Source organism: Trachypithecus francoisi, unplaced genomic scaffold, assembly GCF_009764315.1.
Source record: "Trachypithecus francoisi isolate TF-2019V2 unplaced genomic scaffold, Tfra_2.0 Lachesis_group21, whole genome shotgun sequence".
In the NCBI taxonomy this organism is placed as follows: domain Eukaryota; kingdom Metazoa; phylum Chordata; class Mammalia; order Primates; family Cercopithecidae; genus Trachypithecus; species Trachypithecus francoisi.
In genome coordinates, this window is record NW_022681467.1 from 52,939,720 (window position 1) to 52,959,724 (window position 20,005).

At 51.0% G+C, this 20,005-nt stretch overlaps 1 protein-coding gene across 1 annotated transcript in view; it reads right to left on the reverse strand.

Moving 5' to 3' along the window:
* Nucleotides 1-11,703: 11,703 nt before the first annotated feature.
* Nucleotides 11,704-20,005, reverse strand: part of BMP7 (bone morphogenetic protein 7) — a 98,738-nt gene continuing 90,436 nt past the window's right edge. The window contains exons 5-7 of the mRNA XM_033186818.1: nucleotides 17,925-18,001; nucleotides 16,136-16,246; nucleotides 11,704-14,049 (exon numbers count right to left, since the gene is read on the reverse strand). Coding sequence (XP_033042709.1) covers nucleotides 13,900-14,049; nucleotides 16,136-16,246; nucleotides 17,925-18,001 — 338 coding nt within the window. The 3' untranslated portion in view covers nucleotides 11,704-13,899. The remainder of the gene's footprint in view (nucleotides 14,050-16,135; nucleotides 16,247-17,924; nucleotides 18,002-20,005) is intronic.

A 20,005-nucleotide genomic window follows, 5' to 3' on the forward strand; every position in this document is an offset into this window, starting at 1 on the left:
TTCTTTATTTCCAAATCTAGGACCAAGAATGATAAATGTGAACAAAAGAAGCATTCTGATGATGAGCTGTGGGCAGCCAGAGAAACGCTTAAGGCACGCTATTGAAGGTGAGCACCCTTCAATATCCCTGTCCCTGAAGCAGGGACAAGGAGGTCACAGCTGGGCAAGGCTGGGAGGAGGAGTTCACAGGGCAGAGGCAGCAGCAGGTGTCTGTGCACCGTGGCTTTGGTTGAGTGTCACATACCAGGTGTGCCAGGCTCCGCCACTGCTGCCATGCCTGCACAATCAGACGTGGAGCCTCTTGGACTATTTATACCCCTTGGAATATCAGCAGGCCAACTAGGAGGCAAAGACCTTCGCAACACGTCCAAGGCCCACAGCTGCTACCCCTCCTCGCCCAGGGCTTCCGTGAGGACCTGCTCAGTGTTATCAGCGCACCCACTCCACAGATAAGAAGCCGTGCCTGGCCCCACTAATGGTATTATTTTAGGGACCACTCAAAGGACAGGCCAGGATTGGGGCCTGGGTCATCTGTCATTCCTTCCTTCATCGACACACTAAATAAGTGTCAAACAGAGACCAGCACTTGTTTGCAGGGCTGGAGGGGCTCTGCCAAGCCGGAATATCATCCTCCCCAGAGACTGCTGGGAAAGGCATTTGCTCAGAGCAGCTATTTCTGTCCCACTCACAGCACCTCTCGGTGACCCACCCACAGGTCGGGGTGACCTTGCAAGGTGGAAGGACAAAGACATTGCTGCCTAACTCTTGGCAAGAGGGAATGTATATGATGGCTTATGCTAAAATATCCCAAAATAGAGAGACCACAGATCTGGATTCTGTTAGGAAGGGTCAGAGCTCAAATATATAATTTCTCTGCTGGCTTTAGCATTCGAAACCATTTTTATTCAACATTTCTTTTTCTTTTTTTCTTTTTTTTTTTTTTTTTGAGACGGAGTTTCGCTCTTGTTGCCCAGGCTGAAGTGCAATGGCACAATCTTGGCTCGCTACAACCCTTCCGCCTCCTGGGTTCAAGCGATTCTCCTGCCTCAGCCTCCTGAGTAGCTGGGATTACAGGCGTATGCCACCACGCCTGGCTAATTTTGTATTTTTAGTAGAGATGGCGTTCTCCATGTTGGTCAAGCTGGTCTCGAACTCCCGACCTTGGGTGATCTGCCCATCTTGGCCTCCCAAAGTGCTGGGATTACAGGCATGAGCCACCACGCCCAGCCCAGCATTTCTATAATTTAATTGTGTTAGATATGCACCACCGAGGGTCAAGTACAAGGTTGTGGACCTTGGAGAAAATTGTGGCCAAAGTCACCACCCACCATCCATCTCCACCTTCACCCCCACAGATACCCCCTGCCAACACACACGCATGCGTGCACACACACACACATAAACATTTCTTGGGAATTATTTAGTCTGTTACTCAGTGACTTGCTTGTGGCATTAAACAATGATGTGAGTTTGAGCAAACATGCATCTAAGGTCAGATTCATCACACGTAATTTCTTTCCTAAAGCCACTTCCTTCTCTAGAACAAAAAAAGAGCAGAGGTAACAGCTACAGGGTTTGGGATGAGGGTCAGCAGGTAAGGCCACTGCTCTGTGGGGGGACGTACTCCTGAGTACACCTGAGAACACTTTTCACTGATGACCTGAAGATGCCGCCCAGCACTACCAAAAGGGGCCAATCGGATGACGCCTACCCACAAGCCCCCGACAGTAACCTTGACCTGAAAGTGGGAGGCCCAGAAGACCAGGGTTAAGGCTCCCCCCAGGGTCACTCAACTGTGAGGGGCAGAGCCCACGTGTCCTGATTTCCAGCTGGTAACAACAATGACATTTATTCGTCAAAACATGTCAGATAAGCTCTGCTGTGTGCCAAATCCTGTGCTGGGAACTGGGGACACACAGTGACCAAAGCAAAGTGGCTGCTCTCCAGCAGTGGAGACAGACAAGCTGTCTTCCGTAAGGCATTCCATCGTTGGATGGCGATCAGCATTAAGGAAAGAAAAGCAAGTGACACGGGAAAAGAGACTGCCAGGAGGAGACTCAGGATCAACAGGGGTCAGAAGACTCTGGGCAAGGTGACTTTGGACAAAGGCCTCAAGGCGCCGAGGGAGTAGCCCTGCAGCTGTCTGTAGAAACAGTATTCCTGGTCCCAGAACCAACCCTCATTCACCAACCTGGAAGCTCTCTGAACCCCTTTGTTCAGGGAGGGATATGCGTGACTGATTTAATCTTTAGCCATTGGTGATTAGATCAACCTTCAGCCTCTCTCCCCTCCCCAGGGCCAGGAGGTGGGGCTGAAAGTTCCAACCCTCTAATCACAGAGTTGATTCCATTGGCTATTCAAAGGTTACCTGATTAGCATAAACTCAGGTATGGTCAGGAGGAGATTGGTCTGAAGGACCACCGACGCTCCCATCACCCCCTCTGGGGGAATTCCAAGGAGTTTAGAAACTCTGTGCCAGGACCAAATATTTATTTTTTTATTATATCACACTTTGCACAAAAGACTTTGCAGGTATGATGGAGTTCAGGATCTTGAGATGGGGAGACTATCCTGAAATAAGTGGGTGAGCCCCATGTCATCACAGGGTTCCCGTAAGACAGTCAGAGAGAGAGATGACAAGACTGTCGAGAGCAGAGGTCTGAATGAGAGCGAGTGGGGAATGCTTCAGTGCTGGCTGTGAAGATGGAGGGAGGGGCTGTGAGCCAGAGTGAGGGAGGGGCTGTGAGCCAGAGTGAGGGAGGGGCTGTGAGCCAGAGTGTAGGGGCCCGAAAGGCTGGACAAGGGAAGGTTTCTTGGAGCTTCTGGAAGAAGCCAGCTCTTCTGAGATGTCTGACCTTAAAAGAATAAATATGTGTCATTCTAAGGTACTAAGTCTGTGGTCATGTATTACAGCAGTCATAGGAAATGAAGACTGGGGTGGAGGGGGCAGATGTAATGCCAGTGGGGAGTGGGGGGTGTCCTGTACGGCCCTTCTGGTGATTTTACCCGAGTGAGGCGGGAGCTCTTGGAAGGCTTTGAGCAGAGGACCCTAAGTGTCATTGGATCACGGTAGCAGCTTCAATAAGCCAGCTCTGTGATAAAGGTTCTGCTGACATCACCTTAATGAATGACCCCAGCAACCCTAGGAGGTTATTATGGCTGTGCACATTTTACAGAAGAGGAAACTAAGGCTTCAAGGAGCTACGTGACATGCCCACGGTCACTCAGGTCACAAGAGGCTCTAAATTCTTCTTTTAAAAGGACATACAAGGTCCTTCGTCTGGTGGCCCTATTTGCCATAGAAGTTTCCCTTCAATAAATTCACAGCTCTCCATGTCCCTTCCCAGCCTCCTGCAGATCCCTGCGGCTTTCATAAGGAGACAGATGCTGGCAGACCACAGGCTCATGATGGCCAGCCCGGCAGGCTGGATGTCACTGGGGTCTCCAGGAGGCAGGACAGGGCTCAACCCCAGCTCCTTCACTTGTCCACCTGAGGATCCTTGAGTAAGTGGACCCCATCCGTCGAAACCCCCTGCTTCGCCCCAGACCCCAGCCTCCAGCCTCATTGTTGACTCCAACTTCTCTGATGCAGTGGTTCTCAAATGGGGGTCATTGTGTCCCCCAGGGGACACGTGGCAATGTCAGGGGGATGTTACTGGTATCTGGTAGGTAGAAGCCAGGGCTGCTGGTAAACACTTTACAATGCACAGGATGTCCCCACACAAACAATGCTTCAAACCCTAACGTCACTAGTGCAAAGGGTGACTTCCGGAACCTCTCCAGCTTCACTGCCTTTCCCCAGAAAGGGTCCCCTCTGGCTTTCCCTCGGGGTCTCCCTCATCCCTTTAGGCTTGGGGGCATTTTACATGGATTCCGTGCACTCCGCGTTACAAGGCTTTGTACCTGTCCCAGCCCCTTCTCTTCCACCTTCCCAGTTGGTCCTAATTTGAGCCAATTTTGTTTCCTACAGGGATTCTTTGCTAATATTTTTGTTTTGTTTTGTTTTTGTTTTTGTCTTACCCTGTCACCTAGGCTGGAGTGCAGTGGTGCAATCGTGGTTCACTGCAGCCTTGAGGACCAATGATCCTTACCTCTCAACCTCCCAAGTGATTCGGATTAGAGATACATACCATCACACTCAGCTAATCTTTGTGTTTTTTGTAGAATGGAGACTCACTATGTTGCCCAGGCTGCTTTGTTTTTGTTTTTGTTTTTTGAGACAGTTTTTCTCTTGTTGCCCAGGCTGGAGTGCAATGGAGCCATCTTGGCTCACTGCAACCTCCGCCTCCGGGATTCAAGTGATTCTTGCCTCAACCTCCCAAGTAGCTGGGATTACAGGCGTGCACCACCACGCTCAGCTAATTTTTATATTTTTAGTAGAGATGGGGTTTCACCATGTTGGCCAGACTGGTTTTGAACTCCTGACCTCAGGTGATCCACCCGCCTCAGCCTCCCAAAGTGCTGGGATTATAGGCATGAGCCACCTGGCCCAGCCTACTCTGTTAATATTCTACCTGACACCCACCATTGCCTGAGGGCTTCCTTGATGATGTACTCACGAGCCTGTCCAGGCAGGGGCCACATCATCCCAGAGCCCAGAGCCCCTCCCTCCTCACCCTAGAGCCCGGCCCCCTCCCTCCTGACCCCAGCGCATCCCTCTGCCCAGAACACTGCCTGCAGCTCGCAGGTGCTCAAGACGGACTTGTTGAACGATGAATGTGACAGACACCAAATTGGATTCTGAGTCCTTGCTCTGTCCATTGAGCACAGGACCAGCTAGAGAATCTGCAGGGCCCAGGGCAAAATGAAAATGTGGGACCCTTATTCAAAAGGTATGAATAAATTCAAGACAGCAACAAAAAAAGCGTGAAACCAAACTCCAGGCCCTCCTGAGCACAGAACCTGAGGGACTTGGCTGGCCAATAGTTTGTACCTGTCTTCCAACTCGGGCTGCCAGTGTGGGCTGGTGATCTGTGGACACCCTCAGTCCTCACACCAGCCTCCAAGCCACTCAGAGCTGGGAAAGCTCTGGGCATTGCATTCTGCGGAGTCACAGGCCTGAGACCCGGCCCCGTCTTGTCTACCATGAGAGCCATGTCTGAGAGGGGCTGGGAGAAGCACCGAGATTCAGTCAAGGGACTGTGGCTCTTCCAGCCCAGGTGCACACTGCTTCTGTCCAGACGGCTGCATCCACTCCAAAGCTTTGGAGAGTTCTGTGTTTTTCCTCTTCTATTTTTATTTCCTCAAATCTGAGACCAAGAAAGATCAGCTCTAGAGTCCTGGAGGGGTCTAAGCCAGGAGGAATTGATCCACAAGCAAGAAGGAAAACATGTCTGAAGAAGGTCACTGTGAGTGTCCTTGTCAGGGATAGACGGGTGCCAACTCCAGTGTGGGCTAGGCCCCGACAAGGGCTGGGTCCTGTGAGAGAGGGTCCGTCCTGCCATCAGATACCCCGGCCTGGGGCTGGCCAGGGCCCCCTCTGCTCTGCCCCACCCTGGAAGAGTTGTTTCCATTGACGCTTGCGTGAACAGCGCCCCCTGGGGTAGTGAGGACCCAGCCCAGCAAAAGGTTAAAAGTCCTGTTTGGTCTACAGAGGCAAGGGCAGTTTGTGGTGCAGCTCTCAGGTTTGTGAGCGTTCAGTGAATGAGATCAAGTGTGGAGCACTTGTTATGCCTTCAGCAGGGTCCTTGGCCCAGAGGGAGGGCTCAGAACCTTGTACTGTGTTTTGCAAAGATTCAGACCGGTCATCCGTCCTCCTTCCCAGCCACACGTAGGATAACTGGGGTGACAAGTGACTCTATGAAGAATTGGGGGCCTACAGATAACAATGCCAAGCACATAAAACTCAGGCCTCAAATTGCTCAAATCATCAGATGGGGTGGGGGGATTCTTAGTGGGAGGCCCCTGGATTCCACTGCAGTCCCTGTTGTTTTATTTTGCACCTCCTCTGTACCAGGTACTTTATTCTTAGTGCAACCTGTGGTGTGTAGTGTAGCTTAGGTACTGTGGGAAGCAGAATTCTAAGAGGGCCTCAAAGGTTTCTGCCCTCCATATAATCTCCACCCCTTGAGTGAATACAGTGGGTATTGCTCTCCAAAGTAAAGGGATTCTGCCTATGTAATTTAGGTCCCTAATCAATTGACTTGGAGTTAAGCAATGGGAGATGATCCTGGGTGGGTCTGACCTCATCAGGCGAGTCCTTACAAGAAGTAAGAGATATTCTCCCACTGGCTTTGAAGGATTCACTGCCAAGTTGCAAGAAGGCCACATGGAAGGGAACTGAGAGAAGCCTCAGGAGCTGGAAGTGACTTGGTTGACAGCCAGCATGAAGATGGAGCTTCAGTCCTACAATTCCAAGAGACTGAGTTTGGCCAAAACCTGAATGAGCTTGGACAAAGACCCTGAGCTGCAAATAAGAACACAGTGCTGACATCTCACATTTAGCTTTTGTAGGATCCTGAGCAGAGAACCCAGCGAGGCCATACCTGCACTCCTGATCCATGGAAATTGTGAGAATAAATGGGTGTTGCTTTAAACCACTAAGTCCATCGTAACTGTTATAATCATAGGAAACTAATACAGATAGGTAATTGCCAATTGCCAGAGTCTTTAACATTCTGCTGGTGATAGGACTTGGACTTCTGATTTTTGGCTGTGCCTAGTGTCACTTAGAATAAAAACCTATAGTTCCCAGTCTCCCTTGTAGCTAAGTGTGACTGTATTTGTGCTAAATGAGAGGTAAATGGACTTTTTGTGTCTCATCTTTGGGTTGGCTGCTTAAAGAAAGCACACAAACCTAGAACACAGATGATATGGTCTGGCTGTGTCCCCACCCAAATCTCATCTTCAATTGTAACTGCCACAATTCCCACGTGTCGTGGGAGGAACTCGGTTAGAAGGTGATTGAATTATGGGGTTGGGTCTTTCCTGCACTGTTTTTTTGGTAGTGAATGAGTCTCATGAGATCCGATGGTTTTAAAAACGATAGCTTCCCTGCACAAGCTCTCTCTGCTGCTATTCATGTAAGACATGACTTGCTCCTCCTTTCCTCCTGCCATGATTTTGAGGCCTTCCCAGCCATGTGGAGCTGAAAGTTCATTAAGCCTCTTTCTTTTGTAAATTTCCCTGGCTTGGGTATGTCTTTATCAGCAGCATGAGAAGAGACTAATACAACAGATATGACTGGCACTCCAACAGCCATCTTGGACCATGAGGTGGGTTGTGAGGATGAAGCCATGAATTAAGACGGTAGAGAAGAAAAGTAGGAGCGTAGATCCTTAGGGGCAGAGTAAGACAACTACCGTCCTGTCTTTGGATGGCTGACCTTCAGACTTCTTTTAGATGAGACAAAAACTTTTATCTTCTTTAAGCCACTATTATTTGGGGTTTTTCTGTTACATGCAACTGCTCTTAAATATCCAAAGTATGGGTGGGCAGCACACCCATGTCACAGATGAGGAAACTGAGGCACAGAGAAAGTGATAAGTTGCCTAAGATGGAGGTCCCACAGCTGACTAATTAACCGGGTCGGGCTCTGAGCTGGAGCCAACCCTGGCCCCTCTGCCCAGCATGTGCTGCCTCTTGCCTAGTGGCATGAGAATTCTCCTTTTTCCCAGATAAATAAGAAGGTGGCAGATGTCTTCCCCAGAGGAAGTGTGTGTCCTCTCAGCCGCCTCCACATGCAACCTGACTGGGTACCACTTCCCACTCTAAACACTGGACAGAGTGGGCTTGTGCGCCCGTCCCACGGCCAGTCTCTGCAGAGCAACCTCCCAGGACGAGGAGGAGGAAGGGGGAGCAGCTTGACTGGTGCAAAGTGGGATTGGAACGCTGCTTCCTCCAGGTACCCTTAACCCTCCCCACTGTGGCTTCCCCTGGTCTCCACATTTCCAATGGCCCCCAGTGCACTTTGGATGAAACTCAGGGTCCCTCTGTGGCCCTCAACGCCATGCACAACCAGCCTGCTCTCTCCCTGCTGACGTCCTGCCTGCCTCCCTGTGCCGTAGCCACATGGCCTTCCCGCTGTTCCTCCCGCCTGCCACCCCAGGGCCTTTGCACACACTCCTCCCTCAGGTGGAAGAGCTCTTCCCTGCAGTACCCCCGCCCTGTCACAGCCCACTGTGGCCTGCATTCAGGTCTTAGCTGAAAGGGCCTTCCTCAGGGTCCGTCCCTGACCACCCTATCCTCCCTGTCACCCCACACGCTGTGGCTTCCCGACACACATCGTTCCTTGGCATTAAATGGCTCAGTCAGGTCTGGCTTCTCCACTAAACATGGTAGACACAGTGCCCGGGCCCATGGGACTTTCAGGGACCCACAAACGCATTTTAATGTCCTTTAAAATCAGAGCAAATGAATATAACTCTGCCTGATTGATATTCATCTTTATGCCAACACAGTAAAAAGTAACAATTTGTCTTATTTCCAGATGGACGAGGGGCCGCAGTCATCCTGGCATGGCGCTGGGTCCTGTTTGCTTGCTATGTCCTCTGATTGGGACCCACTTCCCTGAGCGCAGGCACCTGTTACCTGTACCTACTGCCCGCCATGGTGCCTGGTGCACGGTGGACACACAGTGAATTAGTGAATGAGCAGATGAAGAATGAACACTTCCAGCCAAAGAGGAAGCTCGTGCTGTCCCCAGAGCCCACCCTGCTCCTAGAAAGGGCATCGCATCACAGTTTGGCTGCCCCAAGCCACCGTGGTCATCCTTATTTATGGCCACCTGCTCCTGGATAGGGGACCCTGGCCTGGAGCGCCCGTCCATCCGCCAGGCCCCTCGCGGACAGCGCCTCCCGTAGCGCACATGAGAGGAGTTGGAGCTGGTGGGAAGCTGAGGTTGGGCTCCTGCAGCTCCTCCTCCAGCTGTGGGAGCTCCAGAGTTCACTCTGCCCAGCGTGGGTAGCAGTGGTGGCGCCAACCAGGAACAGTGAGGACCAACTGAGGCTGGATTGAGAAGCTCTGAGAGGCCCAAGAACCCTGTGGTGGGAAAAGGAGAGGGTCTTGTGATGGATTGAATGGTGGCCTCAAAAAAGATATGCCCAAGTCTGAATCCCCCAACCTGTGAATGTGCCCTTACTTGGAGAGAGGCTCTTCACAGATATTATTAACGATCTAGAGGAGGTCATCCTGGGTTATCTGGGTGGACCCTAAATCCAATGACAGGTGTCCTTATCAAAGGCACACAGAAGGCCAGGCACTGTGGCTCAAGCCTGTAATCCCAGCACTTTGGGAGGCCGAGGTGGGCAGATCATGAGGTCAGGAGTTCGAGACCATCCTGGCTATCACGGTGAAACCCGGTCTCTACTAAAAATACAAAAAAAAAAAAAAAAAAAAAAAAAATTTAGCCAGGCATGGTGGCGGGCGCCTGTAGTCCCAGCTACTCAGGAGGCTGAGGCAGGAGAATGGTGTGAACCCGGGAGGCGGAGCTTGCAGTGAGCCGAGATTGTGCCACTTCTCTCCAGCCTGGGTGACAGAGAAAGGCTCTGTCTCAAAAAAAAAAAAAGAAAAAAAGAAAAGAAAAGAAAGAAAGAAAGAAAGGCATACAGAGGAGCGATGGAGAAGGCCATGTGCCATGTATAGACAGAGGCAGAAATTGGGATGATGCAGTCACCAGCCCAGGAACACCTGGAGCCACTAGAGGCTGGAAGAGGCTGGGAAGGGTCCTCCCTGAGAGCCTCCCTCTGCTGTGCACCTGGGTTTTGGATGGCTGCCCTCCAGAGCCACAGGAATGAATCTGTGCTGTTTTAAGCCAGCAGTTGGTAGTGATTTCTTATGGCAGCCCCAGAAAACTCACACGCTCAGTGTCTCCAAAAGATCCGAACAGAGGGCAGGACTCAAAACATGCCAGTGAGAATCCACTCTATAGATGGCCCCGGTGACCACTGCTAACCCTCCCAGCCACCCAGCATGGTCCACACACTGTTGTCACCAGGCGATGGAGGAGAAGACAGAGGGAAAGGACTACTCATGTGCAGCGTCCACGGTACAGCAGGCTGGCCATCAGCCCCACCCACCAGGAAAGCTAAAGCTCAGCATCAGTGCACACTGAGGAAGGCCCTCAGGCAGTCTGGAAGCAGGAGGGAGGCCGAGCCCTGAGCATTGGTCCAGCGACTCAGTCGTCAGGGCCTGACACACAGGACTGGGGACGGACATTGGGAGGCTCAGAACTGCCAGCCAGGAATCCCCACGTTTCTCCAGCAGCCCCGGGAGATTCCAGCTCAGGAAAGCCTGGGGTTGAGTCCAGGTTTTGAGGTTCAAATTTCAGTTCCAGTAACTATTAGCTGGGGGACTTTGAGTAAATTCCTTCACCTCTCTGTGCCTGACAGTGGGCGGGACTGAGAAGAGAGGCAACAAGAAAATGCTCCGGGGGGAAATGAGCAAGAGAGGTGGAAACCAGGAGGATGGAAGGTAAAGAGGAAAGGTGAGGCCATTTGTGGTGCTACAGCCACAGATGCACATGCCTGCAGGGCCTGCCCAGGGGGCCAAACAGGAAAGTGGGACAGCGGTGACAAAATAATGTTTGTCCTTTCCAAAGTGTCCAGCTCTCCCAGGCTAGCCTCTAGTTTCCTGCTCTTAATAGGGACATTAGGGACATGGATGCACATAAATAAGCATCTACAATTTTAAAAACAGCAACTGACATTCACCCTTTTGTAAGAGAGGCGATAGGGAGCAGTGGAGACTGGGCACCAGCTATCCCTCTGCAGCCACCCAGAGCGGCCACATGTGTGTGGGGCCCAGAGTGGCCAGGCCTGCCGATTCTCAAGAGAATCCAGATTTGGGGAGTTTTTCTTCACCCGCATCTTCTGATACTCAAAAACATGTTGGCAATGAATGCACATTTTAACACACGGATAAACACCATGCCGGGGAGTAAGACCCATGTGGAGGCCGCATCTGGACCTCCGGTGTGTGGCTCTGGTCTTCAGCCTGGAAAATAGAACAAACGCTGAACTGCTCGTCCGGACAATGGCAGGAGGGTCTGGAAATCACAAGGGCTGGGACCTGTGAGGAGCAGCTGCTTTATTTCGGGCAACAGGGGAAGAATGGGCAGCCTGTCCAAGTACCAGGCTGGGATTCCAACAACAGACATCAGGTGACCTGAGTGTGCTCTTCAAAGTGGAAAGGCGTCCAAAATGTTGCTCCACGCTACACGGCCGAGTGCTGCTCCATGCTCGGCGAGACACCTTCGCCAGGCCTGCTGGGGGCCGTCCACATCCACAGCCGCGCTCCAGCAGCTGCTCCCAACTGCCCCAATCATTTGCACTGGACAGTGTCAGCTCTGGGGCCGGCACTGCTTTAAAGTTTTGGGTGTGCACCTCCTGCCCTTTTTCTCTCTGTGCTGCCTCTATTTTATTGGGATGACTAAATCTTTCAACTATGTTAGCAGTAAACACAGCTAATTTACCCCCTGCCTCTTTGAAACAGCTGCTGACAGCTGCACTGTAATTCAATCAAGGACCTTTGTAGTGGAGCCTCTACCAAATTCACATGTGTTGTTTGGTTCCATCCCTCCTGCCCAGAGCCCCACACAGCTGCACCAAATATTGACGAGCGCCCACGTCCCCCCAAGGCCTGAATGCTAAACAGTGCGTTCACGGTGGAGGCGAAGGCAGGGAGCTCTCAGCAGTGTGAGAGAAATTCAGTGTCCAGGAACTGAGAGAAAAACACAAGACACACACACAGACACAGGCCAAAGAACCAGAACCAAACATCTCCTTTTATTGCAAAGTCAAACCCTTTTTATTTTGTCTATTTATACAGAATTTTCACTAAAGACTGTTCGACGCAACAGCCAGGAGTACATTGGTCCAACCATTAATAAATATTCTTAAATAAGAAAACAAACAGGTTGAAGGAAAGCAAGCTCGCCATCCTGAACGAGGGATTAAGGGGTGGGGGTTTCAAAAGAGCTTTGGATGGAAATAAATAATCTCTTTGCTTTGTAACAACTATTTACAGGTTTAAATGTACAAATGATGCTAACCAGAGGCTGGTTGGGTCAGTAAGTGGTGAGAAAACCTGCACCAAGAGGGATCACACAAGAAACCCCAGCTCTGCCAGCAAATGAAACCAAACCTAACAAAAAATACTTCTCCCCAGTGACTAGAGAGTGGAGGCTGCAGCCCAAGCTACTAAAGAAGAAAAACATCAAGGAAAATAAAAACAGAGCCCTGGTGTTTCCAGGAACCGTCTGAGTCAAGACAGAGAAACAGTCCCCCACAAGACCGGGTGCCACATGGCCACAGTCTCGGATCACCTTGCTTCCTTTATAGATGTGGAAAACGTTTGTAGACAGTGTAGCCCTCCCTCAGGCCTTGTGTTTGTGGCTGTAGGCTGACTGTGTACTATTTATGGGACTCACCAGCCAAGGCAAGGCGGGCTTACACCAAGAGCCATGTCAGAAATGCCACCTCCAAATCAGGACACTTGGTTAGGATGTTACCCTCAATAAGGCTTCTGTTTGCAATGTGAGTCCAGCACATCCTGCACCCATCAGACCTCCTATTATGCCATCTCCCCCTTACTTCAAGGAGCAAATCTGTTTGCAGAGACTTCTGATCAGGGTCTGCAAATGAAGAGACAGCCACGGGTACCCCTGCCAGGGCCCAGCCTTGGAATACCGCTGCAGACAAAGACCAGAGGGTCCACTGGGAGGATGTGCAGTACCCTCGCTCACCCCACTCCTGTGGAGAACTAGGCTTCATTGGTGCTTCCTTTTTTTTTTCTTTTGAGATGGAGTCTCGCTTTGTCACCGAAGCTGGAGTGCAGTGGGGTGATCTCCGCTCACTGCAACCTCCGGCCTCCTGGGTTCAAGCGATTCTCCTGCCTCAGCCTCCAGAGTAGCTGGGATTACAGGCGCGTGCCACCATGCCCAGCTAATTTTTGTATTTTTAGTAGAGATGGGGTTTCACCATGTTGGCCAGGCTGGTCTTGAACTCCTGACCTCAAATGATCCACCCATCTCAGCCTCCCAAAGTGCTGGGATTACAGGCGTGAGCTACCACGCCCAGCCCATTGGTGCTTCTTAACAACAGGGTCGAGTTGCAAGTTCCATCCTATGTGCTGTCCTTGTACCCTCTGCAATTTCACATGGATTTACTACCACTGGGGCGAGCTGAAAAGCCAATTCCAAATGTCTGTGGGTGTTTCACATACCTAGTTTCATTTCTGCCACTGCAAATCCAGCTGAACAACAGAACATATTTTTCCTCCAAAGGTCAACACACAACTCTCCTCCGAGCAGACATTTGCTCTTTCCCCTCCCACTAGATCTTGGATTTGGGCAAACCTCGGTAAACACTGGACCTCTGCAGGCCTCAGAATGAAACCTGTAGGGAATCCCCACCCTCCACATGACACAGCTTCTGTTTATGCATCAGGATAAACCGAGAAATGGGGATAAATTGTTTAGGAAAATATATCTGTAACATCCTAACCATTTTAATTCATTCGTTTTATTGTGACATTTATTACAGGAACTTCCGGGTCAATTTTCCTTTCGCACAGACACCAATGTGCCCACCCCTTGCCACGCCCCCTTCCTCCCACGGCTGGGTGGCCTGGCTGGCGGGCCCTCATAATTACCTCTGGAAACGAGTCCATGCATGGCTGAGGCTTGCCAGCCAATGACCTGGCCCGACCATTTTTCTTTATGCGTGTTTTTTTTTCCCTGCTAGGTTTTGCCTGCACAGCTTGTAGGATCTTGTTCATTGGATGAAAAATTGGTCAAAAGCCATATGCTGCTCACGTTTCCTAATACTCTTACACCTTTAAAGTTGGGGATAGGGACGGAAAGGTCTCACAAAAGGCAGTTGGTCTGCTGGTTCCTGGCCAAGGCGAGCAATGGAGGATCCAGAAAAACTTGGCCCCAAAGGGTCTGAATTCCCGGAGGGGCTAGTGGCAGCCACAGGCCCGGACCACCATGTTTCTGTATTTCTTCAGGATGACATTGGAGCTGTCATCGAAGTAGAGGACGGAGATGGCATTGAGCTGTGTGGGCGCACAGCAGGGCTTGGGCACTGTTTCCGGGTTGATGAAGTGGACCTGAAACACATACCGAAACATGGGCAGTGGTGAGAAGTGGTGAGTCCTTCTAACTGGCCTCCACATTTTTATAAAGAAACATCCTGTCTGGGCATAATGAATGACCGCAGGTGACACTCCCCAAGCCAAGCGCTCCCTGTTCTAAGCACTTTACCCGGACAACTCAGTTCTGGGATTATCCCTGTTTTGCAGACAAGGGAACCAAAGCATAGAGGTTTTCACACTATGCAGTTGGGAAGGAAGGGGCCAGATCTGACATTCAGGACCAGGTAATTCTCTGTTGGGGAACTGTCCTGTGCACTGTAGAATGCTGAATAGTGTCCTTGACTTGGAACCACCAGAAGTGCTCCATCTTGCTCATGGGCTTCTCTGCACCTTACAGAGGATGTGGGCCAGGGACACACAAACTCAAATGCCTATGGGTGCCACATGAGTGGCAAAGTAGACCAGGGGTAAGACAATAGGGAATAGTGGGGATTAAGGCAAACTAAGGGAAGAGGCCGCTACTCAACCTAAGCTGACGGCAGCCGACCGAGCTCAGTATTGGCAGATCTGCCACGTGTCCAAGACAGGCCAGAGATTCCACTGTCCTGTTGTTTTTAATGTGAAACTTCTGGGTTTCCAGCAACTGCAGGTGCCAGGCAAGAGCGTCAATGACTGGCACTCTGTTCCCAGTGTCCAGGCTGTGACCGCTGACATAGGCTAGCATGTTTTTACACATTTTATGATGGACAATTTCAAACTCTTACACATCCATACCCTTCCCTACCTGCTCCACCTTGAATGATTTTAAAGTAAATTCCAGCCATCAGCTCATTTCCTCTAGAAGCATTTCATCAGAACTCTCTAGAAGACAGTCGCCCCCTTTTAAACATGACCACGATTGCATCATTTCACAGTCCCTGGAGAATTCACTTTGATCCTGCAGATCTCTGGTGAAATACTGATGGAAGTAGGTGCACACAGGACGATGGCACTCCTGTTCCATGGGCCATGAAGGCAGCGGTTGGAGAAGGATAGAGATGTGTCCCTGGCGGCTGGGGAGACATGCCTGGCACCTTCTAGGGCATACTGGGACAGCATAGCACATCCAGGCCAAGGAACACGTTGGGGAGGGCTCCTCCCTTTCCAGCCTAAGGATCTTCAATCCCAAGTCAGGCTTTGGAGTTTACAATTGAGGAGAGGAGAGAGGGCTTTGGAAAATCAATGCTTAAAAGGGCAAAGAAATAAAAACCCTTGCCCTCAAAGAGCAGAACCAAATGAAAGGGATAGATGAGATTTTTCTCCAGGATTTAATACACAGGACAGGGGCAAGAAAAGGAGGCAGATTACTAAATGAAAGGAGGGAGTAGTCCCAGTAGTGAGCTCTCTGTCACTAGAAGCATTCAAGGCAGGGTGGATGATCAGTTGGCAGGAAAGGTTCAGATGATGTTCATGGCAGGGAGCTACATAACCAAGGTCCTTGAACCTTGGATTCTAAGCAAAAGAACACAATCCCTATAGCTCTTATCACTATGGTGGCTGTTGGCAGAGCAGGAATAACATCTACTGAGTGTCGCCACGTGCTGGGCACGTTCATCTCATTATCACACAGAATCTTCCCAGTGACCCCACTGAAATTTAACTCGAAATGGCCCCGTGGGTCCCCACTCATCTCCCCATCCCATTATTCCACTGGCCAGCTTCTGATCAGTCTGCCCCTTGCTGAAATTTCTCATCTGTTTACCTGTTTCCTGTACAGGAAAATGAAGCAGGGCCCAGTGCTCTGTTAGGCACAGTAACCAGCACCCATAATACTACAAGCGTCCTCAAAGGAGCCCATAAAACTTTTGGTTACTTTTAAAATTAGGAGAAATAAATGAACTTCAGGGTCAAAGATTATACTCCTCTTTATATCAAACCAGTCATAAAATACAATTTTTGCTTTTTTTTTTTTTTTTTTTTAATGGGGCAAGGAGCCCCTGGAAGTCATGACATGGCAATGGGCTGATGTCTACTCAGGCCCCAGCTTGGAGGCAGCAGGATCTGGTGGCCCCACAGCCTGCCCGGCCCAGGTAACCACACCCCAAGATGGCGTGACACCCACCAGTGTCTGCACGATGGCGTGGTTGGTGGCGTTCATGTAGGAGTTCAGAGGGAAGGCACACTCCCCCTCACAGTAGTAGGCGGCATAGCCTTCAGGCGCGATGATCCAGTCCTGAAGAGGAGAAGAGAGTGTGGGAAACCATGCGGAAGGCCTGAGCCACATCATCCCAACCCCCATGCTGGCCAGAAGCCACCACGCCAGGCTCACGACCTGAGGTTTGAAGGCTCAGATCATGCCTTCTGAGCAGCAGGGGGCCCAGCAGGGGCAGGAAAAATGGGTGGCCTCTCATGGTCCCACAAGAATGGAAAGGAGGACCATTCTATAGTCTTGACCTACAGTCCAAGCTACTTGGGAGACTGAGTGGGAAGACAGCTCAAAGCTGCAGTGAGCTATCATCACACCACTGCACCCCAGCCTGGGTGACAGAGCAAGACCCCATTTCCAAAAAAAAACAAAAAAACAAAAACAAAAAACCATAAAATAAACATGAAGGACAACCCCACAGAGCTTGGCTGATCGTAAAATGGACATCCATGGCTGTGTCTTCTGGACAGAAGGTGGCACAGCAAGGAGCCTCTGGTGTGAGGCAATCATCAGCTCTACCCACCACTAGGTGGTCATACACTGGCAGTTCACCTTAAACCAACCTCCATGGCTTGGTGTGCCCACCTGCCAGAGAGGCTAATAACTCCTAATGGCATCACCCATGCTGGCTCAGGATGAGAATTCAGTGACAGTGTAGACAGGTATGTACACTGGTCAGGAAGGGATCCATGTGCCATACCTGCCTCTAGGGTCTGCGTGGCACAGAAACGTTGCCCAATAATCAATACACTCCTCAGTGAGGCTTAAGCGCATGGAATCTCCCAGCAGAGGCCCCTGGAATTTGGGTTCTGTCCCAGCAGCGGGTGGATGTGGTCGTCAGTCCCGAGGGCAGGCTCACAGGAGGGCTCAGAGCTGGCTGTGTGTGTGCACGCCCTGCGTGTGTCGGGGCATAATCCCCAGGGAAGATTCTGGACTCTCCCACTGAACTACAAGCTCCCTGAGGGTAGAATACCACCAGTTGCCCTGATGACCTCATGACAATACCCTCTCCAGGGGTATTTGAGCCCCACGGGGCAGATACATTGCAACGTTCAATGCTGCGTCTCCAATCCGATACCAGCACAGGGCCCAGAATGCTGCAGAAGCTGCACGCTTGCTGAATGAGAATCACACCAGAGCTCAGAGCAGACACATGGTGGATCACATGACCCTCACTCCACTCCTAGGATTCATCCCCTGCCTTTTGCCTCACTCCATGCAGATGGCTCCAGAGGGGGCAGCCGGGTGCCAGTAACATGACCACGTCCCTAAACAGTTGACTGGTCCAGAAACAATGGCCTGAACCAAGTTGGGGAGATCCGTCCCTCCCATGGGAATGGGAATGGGATGAGGACAGAGGGCAGAGGGGGAGATGGCTCCCCAGGTATCTGGATTCAAACACACAGCCCGGCATCATCTTGAGAAGCAGCCAGCCAATGGATGGGAATGAGGTGCATGCACAGAATGGGGTTCAGAGTTCAGTGTTTGGGTTCCTGGTTCGGTTCAAGTCTCACACACATTTCTGCTCTTGGATTTCATGAGGCTGCCTTGTATCCTCAGCCCAAGTTCCCTTCTGTAGCGAGGCCACTTGATACTGGAGTCTTAACTGGCAGAGATGAGAAACAGGACCGAGCACAGACCCGCTGCCTTGTGGGAGCCCACGCCAGAGGCCCCATGCCCAAGACAGACCCAGCCAGCCCCTTACCTGCCAGCCCAGGTCTCGGAAGCTGACATACAGCTCGTGCTTCTTACAGGCCTGCCTCTGGTCACTGCTGCTGTTCTCTGCATTGACAAGGAAGTGAAGAAGCAGAGCCCAGTGAGGAGAAGGAAACACACACATCCGAAGTTCCCTCCATCTTAGGCGGTGATGTGCACAGCAACCACGCACAGATGGCTGAGGGGTAAATTTCCTGATCCAAAAGCCAGGCCAAGGGTCTAACTGCCTTAAAACTCATTTCTACCCCCAGCAAACGCCCTACTAAGGGAGGTGCCAGTGCCCCCATTCCTCTCTCACGCAGTCTTATCCCATAATACTTTCTGGATCCTTCTGCGGACCCTGGTTTCTTTTATACACGTGTGTTGTTTAAATGCTGACACCTGCCTGGATTCCATAAGGGAATCAAACCCCAGCCACCTCCCACAGTGACACTGCGGGGCCCTGCTCAGAGACCTGCTTACAAACGACCTCGACGTGTGAGGCCCCAACACACTCATCCCTCTGCAGGGGCAAGAGGATGCAGGGACCAGGCCTGGGACAGGCCCCCATCACCACCACCAGCAAGAAGCAATGACACGGCAAAGAGTCAAAACCTGATGACCTTTCAGAAAAAACACCCCTGAGGTTTCTTTGAGCAGTGAAAATTACACACTGGGATTTTCCAGAACTATGTAAGTTTGTAAGCATTTGGGTCAGGGCCTGAGCACTTGTAAACACTGCCGCAGTTTCTGTCCGTCTCTCTCTCTCACACACTGCAACCTTCCTTCCACCCCATGGCAGAGGGATTGCTTTTTTCTTAGTCATGACCTGTCTTTCCTCCACCTACAACTTCCCAGGGGCTCTGTCATACTCAGAGCAGGGCCCAGTGTGCTCTGACAACTGATTGATCAAACACCAAGCTCACTCCCACCGCAGGGCCTTTGCGTGCGCCGTTTCCTCGACCTGCAATGCCCCTTCCTGCAATCTTTGTTGTGCCCGGCTCAAGCCTTGGTTCCAATGTCACCTCCTCAAAGAGGTTTTGTAGAGTCACTGTCGGATCCCCATCAGTGCACATCCTGTCCAGGAGTCAGGAAGTGGTTCAGGGAAGGGCAAATGACCCGGCACAAACTAAAAGAGATTGGGACTTCCGGAAACAGTTCCCCCGTTCCTAAGAAAGACCCATGGGGAGACATTCATTCTCTTCCTCCTACTGCCCGGGAGCAAAAAATAATGAAGCCCCACTGGCTGTCCCCATGGCCACCTGCAGCTATGGCCTTGAAAGGAAGCAGCACTGAAGATGGTGGGGTGGGGGCAGAAGGACCCGGGGCTTGGAGGACACTGTTGAGCTCCTGAATCCACCAACCCTAATGTCCACCCAACCCCGGCTCTGTGGGCTGATGAATTTTGTACTGGTTGAAGCGCATTTGACTTGGGTTTCTGATATCTGCAGCCAACCTTCAACTCATCGCAACTGGCCGCCCTGTGAAGGCTCATCCCACATAGAAAATGGTGGTCAGCTTGAGCTCAGGTGTCGCCCTTAGAGGTGTAGACCCTGCAGCACAGTCAGCCTCTGAGTGGAGTCTAACCTGTGAGTCAAGACCAGGTCCTGGGGGCTGCTCCAGCTATGGAGTCCAACCCCAGCTCTCCTAGATCTTGGACTCCTGGTTTGCAAAATGAAGAGAGCTCCTGGGGTAACCTTGAGTGTGCATGTCAGTTTCATATTTTATTCTTCTTGTAGCCCACTTGTTAGGGAAATGTAAAACTACACACATTCTCCATTCACACACACACACACCTGTTAACTATTTGAATGCATGGCTGTTTCCTCCACATCCACTACATGCCATTAGGGTATATATCAAAGAGTGGAACATCACTCAGTTTTTGACTTTTCTCTGATTCATGAGAATTCTATCTGCATGATTTCTAGGATAATGAAAAATGGTAAGATAAGAAGGGCATCGCTGAACTCCCTTCCCTGAGCCTCACTTTCCTCATCTGTAAAATGGGTGGGACAGGAGTGGTGCAGTAAGCTGGCCTCCCATGGACCACACACTGCAAATTAGGACACCTCCTCAGACACAGACTGG